General features: G+C 36.5%; 2 protein-coding genes across 2 annotated transcripts in view; one reads left to right on the forward strand and one right to left on the reverse strand.

Annotated features, from left to right (window-relative positions):
* Positions 1-2,111, reverse strand: part of LOC113671542 (proliferation-associated protein 2G4) — an 8,999-nt gene extending 6,888 nt beyond the window's left edge. The window contains exons 1-2 of the mRNA XM_027187762.2: positions 1,869-2,111; positions 320-448 (exon numbers count right to left, since the gene is read on the reverse strand). Of these exons, the coding sequence (XP_027043563.2) occupies positions 320-448; positions 1,869-1,968 (229 nt within the window). The 5' untranslated portion in view covers positions 1,969-2,111. The remainder of the gene's footprint in view (positions 1-319; positions 449-1,868) is intronic.
* On the forward strand, positions 2,111-10,541 carry LOC113671538 (mannose-1-phosphate guanylyltransferase regulatory subunit alpha). Its single transcript, XM_027187758.2, has 12 exons — positions 2,111-2,338; positions 2,439-2,536; positions 2,996-3,099; positions 4,084-4,270; positions 5,054-5,113; positions 5,745-5,875; positions 6,265-6,393; positions 6,986-7,083; positions 7,419-7,465; positions 8,158-8,250; positions 9,207-9,378; positions 9,974-10,541. The coding sequence occupies exons 1-12, from the start codon at positions 2,299-2,301 to the stop codon at positions 10,072-10,074; spliced, it is 1,260 nt and encodes a 419-aa protein (XP_027043559.2). The 5' UTR covers positions 2,111-2,298; the 3' UTR covers positions 10,075-10,541.
* The last annotated feature ends 1,768 nt before the right edge of the window (positions 10,542-12,309 follow it).

Consider the following 12,309-nt stretch of genomic DNA (forward strand, 5'->3'; position numbering starts at 1 on the left):
TTTTGGCTTGTAAGCCAACAGTAACAAAATAGAAGAACTTTCCTGTTCTATGAAACCCTTTGGTAATCCAGCTGGCAAAGAAGTGTTACAACACAGAAAATTTTAGGTACAAAGCTACCCTGTTTGTCAGGTAACTTATTTATGAAGTCAATGCAGCTCACATAAACATTATCCACCCGATGAAAAGATGCAATTCCTTGCATGTAAAGAAGAACTTTGATTAACATGACAAATATCAGAAACAAAATCCCACCAGGATCAGTAGAACTAAAAGGCTATGTTGTTCATAAAATAATAACAAAAAGAAAATGAAGTCTACCCTTTTTCAGTTCTTTTTCTTTTTTAAAAACCTTGCTAGTTTCCTCCTCAATAAGGTTATCTCCCATCTGACATAATGTGCGTGCAGTAGTTCCAACAGTTGTGGCATCTATGATCTTCTTGAGAATTCCTTTCGGAAATACAAATGTAAAACACTTATCACTATAATGCTTCAGTGCATGGAGGGATTTATTGCAAACTTTAAGAAGAAATTCTCCTAAAATCCCAACCAATTTACTAGTATGTGAAGGGTGATCGCAAATTCTGAGCTAACATCTACTTGCTAGAGCTTAACACAGTTGCATGAGTGGAGTTTTCATTAAGTGCCGGCCACCACCAGCTAAAAAAAACTGGCTACAATATGTTTATTTCAGAGCTGCACACTTTTTGCAGAACAATGGTTGAAAGTTATGAACAGTTAACTTTGATAAAACCTAAAACCAGTCCATGCTATGAAAAATTTCAAAAATAGACAACTTTCTCCTGTGGTTTTACTCCCTTCCAATCTCTATTTGCCACAAGTTTACCAAGGCAACCAAAGGCTATAATGCTGAGCATAAACCTCCAAACGAATGAATAAAATACCCTTCAGAGCCTCTACATTTCAAAATAATATTTTGTGGGAGAGCATGCCCCGAGACCCTAGAAAAGAATTCTTGAATTATCTATTACCAGCTAGATTAAGAAATTATCTGTATTTGGTTTCTAGATCAAAACTGTTATTGATAGTTCAATGCACCTTTATAGTTTGGAAAGTATTCAAATGTCTTATCAATTAAGAAACCTCTCAAACCTCATCTAGATCTTGATCTTAAATATTCCCTTTTATTTTTAATCAGTTATTTACCATCATCTCTATTTTCTTGAGATTATTAACAAGTAGCCTGAATATGACAAGCTCTGAAGATTTTTCCTCAAGCTACTTAACCACTGTATTATATTAGTGGTAAGGAGACAATTAAATATGACTGAAATGACATTTATATTAATGTTGTGGGAAGTACCAGCGCAAAAGCATTAAATTAACTTAACATCTCCATCAAGACATGCAAAATATTTTCAAATAAACAGGCTATCATGTAACGTACTTCTGTATCTAAAGAGGCTTTTGAAGTACACCCCATAGAGATTATAATTTTTACTTAAACAAAGTTCACACATGATTGTACATTATACAACCCTAAACATCTAGTAATGAATAGTTTTGGGCGTTTTACTACACTGATGCCTTATGATTTATTCAAAGGCTTCGATTAAACAGTTTATGCTGCGAGAATTGTATTCAAACTATAAACAAAGATTCTTAAATTTCCAGAATTTTTAACCAAAATTGAATTAAGATATTGGAAGAACATTATTGATTTCCGCACTTAAGGCGAAAAGGTGTTTTTCAAGATCTATATCAGACGAGAACAAAATGAACAAGGCTGAAGTTGTTAAAAAACCGGTGGAAGATCTTCGTCGGACATGATATAACTAGTACAGTTACCTCATCGTGGAAATCTCTTTTGTGAAAATCGAAGAATCTGAGTAGCATTATTTGTACTTACGGTTTGCCATATCACCCGCCATTTTGTACTTCGTGACAACAACATCTTCAGCAATGGTTGGATCCTCTTCCTCTCCTGAATCACTACCTTTGTCTGCCATTTTACCCTCAATAAAAAATTCTCCTCTGCGGAACAAAACCCTCTAAAATGGCGGCGAATTTACTTTGCACGTGCGTGAAGAAGCTAGTACCCAGGATTCCCTGCTCGAGTAAATTTCTTCTTAGCATACCCCAGAGAAAGAATGGAATTCTTTTCGTACCAGGGGAGGGGATAGGTTGAGTCACGAGAGGTTACGTGGCTGAAGTTTTGTGAATTTATAGCAAATATCCATAGAAACTTGTATTTTGAAGAACATTTGAACACTCAAGGAACATTTTACGGTTTTTATTCTTTTGATCGCAAGTGTGATTCGTAAGACTCCGAGAAAAACATGATCAAGGTTGTCATTCTCATTGGAGGTCCAATGAAAGGTTAGTTGTAGAGTACGGATTACACGTCTCCCAGCTGGGCTTCAAAATCAGCTCTAAGTCATCCAATTTTCTTCAACCTTGCTTTTCTTTCGGTCAACAGGAACAAGGTTCCGTCCACTTTCCTTGGAGTTACCTAAACCTTTATTTCCCATCGGAGGATTCCCAGTTGTGTATCACCATATAGAAGCTTGCAAAAAGGTACTGCTAATTTAAACTTTGATCGAACTATCAATGAAATCATATGATTTCCTTTTAATAACCTATCGATTATTCGTTTTTTGTCGTTCATTTCTTACTCATTTCCTTTGCTGTTTTATCCTCTTGCAATTTAAATCGAAATCAGAAAATCAGGGAAAAAACCATTAGGCTGTCCAAATGCGTATGTACACAGAAATTCTAATTCTCAAAGAAATATGCTGAAAGTAATGAATCATAACATTCCGCTTCTAAATCATCACTGTCATTATCCAGAATGATTCATGCAATTTTCACGGATGCAGAAAGAGAATCTCATACTTTCTTCTGGTCGGGGTCTATTGCAAAATACTATACTGTGATTTTCTTAGATGAGACCAAGATTTAAATATTCGATAACTTAATGGTTTGGACTTATTTTTCAGCTTCATATGAGAATTATAATTTTGTTTTTTTTTTTAGATTCCAGATCTCAAGGAAATTATCTTAATAGGATTTTATCAGTCAAGTGAAAGTTTGTCAAGATTTATTCAGAATGCTCAACAAGAATTTAATATTCCCATCAGGTATAAACCTTTTATACCTTAATACCAGTATTCATATCCTCCATACTGTTCTTAATACATATCCTAAGGTGTTGAAAGGGAGAATTTGTGTAACAATCAAGAGCTTCTTTAGTTGGTGATCCTTTCCTTTATTCTCCTGACCTTTGTGTTTGATTCAGGGGTGATATTGTAAGGAGAAATTAGATGCTAGTCACTCTCAGAAGTCAAAGGGTTAAGAGTATTCTTATTGTTAAACAGAATCATGAATTGTACACCTGCTTATACATACCTCCTGTTTTAATTTAGATGGTAGACAGTGTAACAAGCTAGATATAACCAGTAAATATTAATTTATTTATGAATAAATATATAGATATTAAGTTATTTGATATTTATACAGTATAGTTCTTTAGTGGCGAAGTATTGCCATTAGTACCATGAATTGGCTTCCAAGAGGGGTTTAGCATCTCAACAAAATAACAAAAGTACGAGTTTGGTGCCTTGTAGCTATTCACAATATCAGCCATTGCACATGTGTCAAGACTTCATAAATTCCATGAAAAGATTTGAAATATTCTATAAGACCCAGTGTTCTCCTTTTCTGGCAATAACCAGTAAACTTTACCACCTGTAGTACCTCTTAGCACTGCCGTGATGATGTTAGACTAGAATCTCATCTATGGGAAGACTAGTGAGTGGTTAGGTGCTGGACTTGTAATCTGGTGGTCCTAGGTTCAAGTCCTCCACCTTGCCATTCACTGGATTTGTTCTCGGTTACCCCAAGTTCAACTCCTTGGCTACACTGTGTAAATAACCTACTGGTCAGCCTCCTGCCAGTTGGAATTTTCAAGCAGTCTATGTTTATATCAGTCATTTTGTAGCACTACTGGATAGTGGTAGAAATAGTGCTACAGTATTTATTTTACTATTTAACCAAGATAATCTCCAATCAGATAAGCCATTTGGCTTGCTCACTGATCATGACTATACTTTACTCCTTACAAGGTACCTTCAAGAATTTCAGCCACTTGGCACAGCAGGAGGAATCTATCATTTTAGAGATCAGATTGCTATGGGTGATCCTGAGGCCTTCCTTGTCCTGAATGCAGACATCATTGGAGATTACCCTCTCATTGACTTTGTGGAATTTCACAGGAAACATTCAGGAGAACATTCCATTCTGGCAACAGAGGCAAGAAGAATTATTTTTGTGTACTATTGATTACTAAATAATGCATGGTGACATGCCTGGTTTCTCAGTATCACACAGCAAGGTGTTCACTTTTTGGTAATTGTGAGGATAGAGGTAGATTGCCAATTAGTAACCTGTTGGTTGACACAGTTTTTTTTTTATTGCCAATGTTGAAGGTGATAAGCCAATACTTACTACTCTTGTCCTGAAATAAAATTTTTCTGCTGCCTACACAAACACGTAGGGAAGAATTATTTTTTTTGCTTAAACTTTGCTTGGCATTAATGTCACAAGTCTATTAGTTTCTGAAGAAGAAGTTTCACTGCTTCAGCAGGAAAGTAAAACAATGATTTGATCTTCAATGTACAGTTATTGGTGAGGTAAATAAACTGCTGCTCATGACAGAGACTTGTTACAATGAGCACTGAACTCTTTCACTCCTAAGATCTTGTTAATAATTACTTATTAATCAATTACTTAATTATTGCTGTCTTCCATACAATTCTTATTTTGTTAGTTCTGATTATTAGGTTTTGGATCAATTAACTAATAATCCCCTAATTGATATTTTTCTTCATTCTCATCACATGCCTGCTTGATTGGTACCTTGGTTATGTCCGGGAGTTTTAAGGTTAAGACTTAAAAAACCTCTTTTTTTATCCCTTCTTGTTTTGGCTCTAGTCATACATCAGCTGTACATAATTTTGGTATTTCACAGTTTTCTCAGTTTTTGAGTAGTCTTCATTGAAAATGATAAGTTCTAACCTTAACTTTCACCAACAGGCTAACAAAAAGCAAGCCCACAACTTTGGCTGTTTGGTTCAAGACCCTGAGACACACAAGGTTTGTAAAGGAGGGTAATTAAGTATTATCAACTGAATTGATAACATAAATTGGCTACTGTAAAGAGTTTAAAAAATGATGTTTTGAGGGTTAGCCCTCTGTCAGAGCTTGAAACTCTTGAAACTCTTTATGGAGATTATACTTAATTACTCTGTTATACTCTCCCACCGATGCAGCAGCACAGTTTCTTAATAAGAGTCTTACTGCCTTAACCCCTATTGAGGTTTGTAAGGGTTTGCTATTCAAGGCTGGATTATTATTAACTTTCTGTTCTTAACCCTATAACTCCCAAGATCACATTAGAAATTCTTCTTACTGTCTGCCAAATGATTCTCATTATGTAAGTTAGGAGAATTTGGTATTGGATCAATTAGTAATCCCATTATTTTTCTTTATTCTTGTCACTTGTCTACATGATATTGTATAGATGTAGTAAGGAGAAATTCTCTCTTGGTCACTCACAAGATTTAAAGGGTTAACTTTCTCTTCTTTAAAGGTGGGCACCTATTTGAGGTGGGCACTTACATGTTAAACACTGTGGAAGTCAAAACCATCTAATTATTTACTCCATTTTGATAATATCTGTTTTGCCTTTTTTCTAACAGTTTGTCTGTTTTTTCATGCTTATTAGGTTTTACATTATGTGGAAAAGCCAGAGACCTTTGTGAGTGAAATAATCAACTGTGGCATTTACATCTTCTCACCAGCCGCTTTGTTTAAACTGATGGGGGAAATCATTCAAAAAAATTATCAAAAGATGAGGTAAGCAGTAGTCATAAGTTCATGTTTATCTTCAATCATAGGTATGCCAGTGGACATATTTTGGAAAGAACAACCCTATTTTGTTCTTCAACATGGTCAGATACCTTTGCATTGTGGAAAGAGAGGTAGGGTGGGGAATCCAGAGATGGAAATTTTGTCCCCCTTCCATCTCCCCCTTGTGTGCTCAGCTCTGTCATCTTCTGCCATTTATTGAGAAATGTTGCATATTCATGTCCACACTTTGTTTTTGTTTCCAATTTCCTGCCTGATGGTTCATTTCTTGTCTCTTTGCCCTATGTCCTTTGTCCTTTGCCCTGCTTTCTTGTTCAGTTAGCAAAGTTTAAAGTACTGCTAATGATGATCATGCATATTTGTTTTCACAACTTAAGTGAAGAACCATTTCCTGGTAATGTGGAATCTGTCAGAATGGGTGAGGATGTTCTCGCTACATTGGCCAGTGCAGGATCACTGTACGCATTCAAGTCAACTTCGTTCTGGTCATCTATCAAGAATGCTGGGTAATTCTTTAAACATCCTGTAGAGATGGTGGTCATTTTGAACTGCTCAATTTATTTCTCAGACAGTACCCTTTGTAAGAAACTTTTGTGAGCAAGTTAGGATCTGAGAGTATTGAGACCTCCGAGTAAAAACTAGCAAACTACTTTGCATATTAAAAAATGCAAGTGGCCAACTCTGGTTGAAATTATCTGGTTCCATGATTTGAAAATTTATCTTTGAAGTCCCTCTCTCTTATTCTGCACAATATCAATTGATGCTTTTCATTCAACTAACTCGTTCCAGCATTTTTCACGTTGCCATGTTCTCACCAATAGCTTAGCTCCATTTTATTGTGTATAAACCACACACAATCTGCAATTCCTCATTTTACTCTGACAAAGGGTTAATGCCCTAAACATCAGTTTTAAAATTGCTTTACACTGGCCAGCCAATGAGGATTCCTTTTGAGGCTCAACTGAAAATTTCCATACTAGTCATGATCTATTAAGTTCTTTAAGGTTCTACTTTCCTGTAGGGGCATTCACGGCCATCTTAAATTTTTAATTTAATGGCAATTTAAGTGATGCCAAACTGTTATCTTTTCTTCAACAGGTCTGCAATTTATGCAAATAGAAATGTACTTGCTATGTACCACAAAACTCACCCAGATCTTTTAGCTCAGAGTGGAAAAGGCCAACCACACATTAGAGGTGAGAACTAATGGGTGTGCACAGTTCTTCTGGAGTTTGTTCTTTCCTTAACTATTCTGTCACTCAAAAGAAATCCTAGTTTTATTACTTCACTGTTCTTTACTCCCCAAGATTTTTGGCATGTTACAACAAGTTACCTTAGTGTCCATCAGCATCTATTGTGTGTGAAAATTATTTTCTGTTTATTTTTCCTGAAAGTCTATTCTTGAGCTGAGTGATCCATCTAACTGAAGTCTCACCCAGTTTCTTTAGCATGAAGTGACTATAACATACTATTGCATCATTTCACCTGCAGCATATGAATTATTTTGTTATTTTTTAACGTCATGTTTCAGGTGATGTATACATTCATCCAAGTGCAGTTGTTCACCCATCAGCTGTGGTAAGATAATTTCCAATGGTCTTGTTTGGTTTCAAATATTTTTTACCATGGTTGAATTATTTATTGTCAGAGGGATTTATTGGCTGTCCATAGGACCTTCTGTTTGTCTGTCTGTCTGTCTGGCCAATTACCCAGCAGACAACTGACTAACTGACTGACTTACTGAAACATTCTTAACTTATATGTTGACTGACTGATCAAGTGAATGATGTACTAATTGAATCAACAACTGACTTGACACTGACTTGGTTATCATTTGACTAACCCACTAACTGAAGAGCAACCACCTGGCTGACTTACTACTTGTGTAAGTGACTAACTTACTGAGTGAGAAACTGACAAACTGAGGGACTGACTGACTGACTGACTGACTGACTGACGGACTGACTGACTGGTTAATTGACTAACTTACTGACTGACTGACAGATGGACTGACTGATTTTCTGTCCGATCTACTAATTTAATGATTGTCAAACTGGTGGACTGACTGACTGACTGTCTGATTGACAAGCTGACCAACCAACCAACCAACCAATGCATTGATCATTGACCTTTATACTCTGTTAACAGCCACTGTCCCCCTCTCCATTCCCGCTGAAAATCATGTGATCTGCAAAATAAATCCCCCTAACCCCCCCTCAGCCCAAGGTGGTAAATAGTAAATAATGACTGGTTTTCCCTGTCTCTGACAGCTTGGTCCTAATGTGTCAGTAGGAAGCAATGTTGTGATAGGTGCTGGAGCACGAGTGAGAGAAACAATTTTACTGGATGGAGCTGAACTGAAGGTGATAGATGGCTTTAACTTTTGAACTTAATTATCCAGGATGTACATACTTTAGACATTAATGTGCAACTGCGAATGTATGAACCCTTTCACTCCCATCAGTGACCAAGACAGAATTTCCCCTTACAATATCAAAACAATATCTAGCAGACAAATGATGAGAATATAGAAAAATATCAGTTAGGTGATTATAAGTTGATCCAATACCAAATTCTTCAAACTAACATCACAAGAACTGTATAGCAGACAGTAAGGAGAATTACTAATGAGATTTTGGGAGTTAACCTTTTAACTCCCAAGATCTGATTGTCAATTCTCCCCTCTAGCTGCCACACATTTCCTTGTAAATTAGTTATGAGAACTTGGTGCTAGATCAAGATAGCAGCTTCTACCTGATAAGTTTGAATATTCTCATTACCTGTTTGCTGAAGAATGTATGGATATTGTAGGGAGAAGTTTTATGTTAATCACTTCTGGGAGGTAAAGAGTTAAAGGGTTAAACCAACATATTCAATGATTAAATGACTATTGGAGTGATCTTTGCAGTAATGAACATTAGTTGAGCAGAAATGAAAACAAAGCCTGAACAGGAGTTAAACCCATGACCTCTGCAATGCGGGCGCAATGCTCTATCAACTGAACTAACAAATCAACTGGGAGCTGATCATTTTGTTGGTTTGTAATAGATGCTTGAAGTGATGAATGAACGACTGTGAATATATGAAGATCAATGTCAGTATCTGAGAGACTGCAGACCTATCCCTCTCCTTACCAACAATCGTCAACTAGTAACAAGTTAGGGTTAATTTTGAGTCAGGGGAGGGATAGGTGAGCAGTTGCTCAGATACTGACTTCGGTCCAACGTCTTTTAGGTTGAGTTTGTTTAGGAGCCAAAGGAAAGTTTGGTTTAATTTGACGCTGCTTAATACCCAGATCTCATGCTTATTTTTTATTCAGGATCACTGCTGTATTCTGTACAGTATCATTGGCTGGAATTGTTCGATAGGAATGTGGTCACGTGTCGAGGGCAGTCGCTGCGATCCAAACCCAAATGAGGAATTTTCAAGGCCTGATGGGGAATCCTTATTCGGAGAGGATGGCAAATTGACTCCATCAATTACAATTCTAGGTAGGAGAAATAAGGATTTTGGGTCACAGTTTAGGAACATACATGGTGACATGGAATCTTCGTCAATTGCGTTTTCCCGCGCTTCCCGCACGTTACCAGGCTTCTTACTTTTTTTTACTTTAAGCCCTCTTTGGCTTTTTGTAAGAGAGAAATTTTCAATTGATTGTGGAAAGCAATCTGGGGTCGGTTTGGTCTGCTTTGTGTCACTCTCTGAATTGTCCAGAAAACTCGCGCACTTTCTCGACCAATCAGATTCAAAAGTGAAATCAATCGCGGATGGTCACTCGCGTTTTCCCGCGCTTTGGGCACTTACCAGATTTTTGTTTGAGATCTCATTGGCTCCTTTGATATTTCCCTTTGTTCTGATTGGTTGTTGTGAAGACTTTGGTTTTGACGTTACGCCACTCAATTGAAATGCGTTTTTGAAACGTTTAACTGGAAACTACTTTGGTCGTGCTATTTCTGACGTCGGCTATGATTTGAAGTCGCTCAGTGGAAGAATATTCTAAAAATTTTGTATTCTTAGTTCAGACGACGAAGATTTTTCAAACATCAAGCTGATGATTAAACCGCAACTTTTTTATTTGCGTTTCAGGTCGAAATGTAACAATACCAGGAGAAGTAATAGTTCTTAACTCGATTGTTTTGCCGCACAAAGATCTTGGCCAAAGTTATAAAAATGAAATAATTTTGTAGTGACTGAGTTAATGAGCAAACTCCTATATAGTTTTTAACAGTGAAGTAAAGTTAACTAAAGGATATGGTGTTGTCCGTACAAGTTTTTCAATCGTATATTGACAGCAAGATTATCGTTTACACCAACCTTCGTGCAGGTGAAGTTTATCCGCAATATAGCATTGCTTTGTGATGAAAACCCGAAATTCGTTTCATCAGTAGATTCCCAGTGAGGAAAAGACGAGAAACGAACACCAAAGTAACTTAAATAAATACCTCCCACATAAAATTCTGAGCGTTTCATACATTTTAGCTGCGCGAGATTTGTGCAATTTAGTATTAGTAACCTTTCGAGAGGGGAGTTGTTCTCACAGTATTCGCATAATAAGACTTGTTAAACAAATAAATATATTTGTTGTGATAAGTTGATACTATTTTATTGATTAAAATTGTTAGTATTTTTAAATAAAATAGACTTTCGGAGGGGATTTTTAGAATATTTTTATCTACAGAGTGACTTAAATTTGTTACTTACAGCGAGCTAAGTTGATGTCATGCTCATGTATTTCTTTCAAACTTTGGATGGAAAGTTTTTGTCCTCACCAACATCCTTTTGTTATAGACGCGCACTTTTTCGAGTGAGAATCGAGAAAGTTTTCCAGAAAAACGCTCGTGTAAACGTACTCAGTGGCACCGAAAGGGCATGTGGGTAAATATGACCAATTGTTACGTTATACCGCTATTTCTCTTGGAGCGCCTATGTTAGGAGGTTTCATTGTAGCTTAGAAATTTAAGCTTCTTTTAATTCTGTAAATCGCAGTAAGATTCTTTTCACTTTACTTTCGCGAATATGCATTTATTTCTAGATCTAATTATTCAAATGAAGAACGCCGAAGCAGAGAAGAAACAAATTTTCGCACGTTCATCTAAGTCAACACGGTTTCACTCGTATTTGTAGGTTTTAGTCTGCTAAACTTATGGTAAATTCAAATAACGAACTCGGCCTCGTTTGCGAACGATAGCTGATGTTCAGTTATGCGTGAACTCAGATTTTTCTTGTGTTCCGCTCATAAATGTTTTTTTCTTTTTTTTTTTTGAAAAACATGTTTACAAAAAATTTTTAGTTACTGATTGAGATCGATGCACTGTTTGGGTTTAAAGTCCACTAGTTAGTCTCACTATTGTTGACCAAGTTATCAAGGATAACAAAAAGGCCGACATGTCGGAAACATTTCACTTTGTTATACCGCGGCGAAAATATCAACTGTCTTATTTTCATTCGGGTTCTAGCCTCAGGTAATTCTTGTCCTAAAATTACGACAAATGTACGGTCGTGGCTCGTGTAAATCATTACGTCCCGTTGTTCGATTTTAGCACCCGACTGTTTTTGTCTTTTTTGTTTTGTTTTTCATGCAGTTTAGTTCCGAATAAAAGAACGTTGTTTGCAGTTTCTGAAGTATTTTTCGAAGTAAGTTCATTTACGCGGGCACAGGAAATCGATATTCTACATCAAACCGCATTTAATTTACTTTTCGAGAATCAAATTCAGGAAGGGCGGAACAAAACAAAGGCAGTCCTGTACGATGCCAGCTGGTTATCTTGCACGATTCCCGTACAATGTAATTTCTTTACAACTTTCATTGCACGTGGATTGAAACTGGCGGGAAAAAAAAAGCGATTTGTCCGTTTCCGTACATCAGTTTGCATGTATGACAAGAGCTTTCCTTGAACTGTTACGGGAAAAACTTACATGTTCCCATTAAAATTTGCGTTAGATTGCACCGGAATATCTCCTTCCATTACATCAAAATAAAGCCGATATTTGTAACAATTATTTTAACATTGGCAAATAAACTTTCTTCAAATCTAGTGGGTGGTATCATTTTAGGTTAGGTGGTTAATGATTTCCCTTCACAAATTATTTCATATGGCACCGCGATTTCTGAATTTCATACTTCTGTGCTTTATTATGTCTTGAGCTCTGAGTTAATGGCTTTTCTCAGCTTATTACCCAGCGGGATCACCGCTGTATGCCAGCTACGCTAGATTACAAAGTATTACGTTTTTTATGTCTATTAATGTCCCAATACGTTTTTTTTTTCCCATCTTCTCATATGGGGGTATAATTATAAAAATGCAGGATTTTGAAATAGGGTTTATATTTAAGTTAAAGTGTAGTGATCATTGCACAATGAATTAACAAACTGAAATAAACAAACTGAGCCCAAAGTGCTGTGAGGTACAGTAGTGAGATTA

Source organism: Pocillopora damicornis, chromosome 14 (assembly GCF_964200805.1).
Source record: "Pocillopora damicornis chromosome 14, jaPocDami1.2, whole genome shotgun sequence".
Classification (NCBI taxonomy): Eukaryota; Metazoa; Cnidaria; class Anthozoa; order Scleractinia; family Pocilloporidae; genus Pocillopora; species Pocillopora damicornis.

Excerpts from the sequence above, each read along its gene's own strand:
- LOC113671538 (XM_027187758.2), top strand. The coding sequence starts at position 2,299 with ATGATCAAGGTTGTCATTCTCATTGGAGGTCCAATGAAAG. Across the intron at positions 3,100-4,083 it reads GAATTTAATATTCCCATCAG|GTACCTTCAAGAATTTCAGC; the intron begins GTATAAACCTTT and ends ACTCCTTACAAG. Across the intron at positions 4,271-5,053 it reads ATTCCATTCTGGCAACAGAG|GCTAACAAAAAGCAAGCCCA; the intron begins GCAAGAAGAATT and ends TTTCACCAACAG.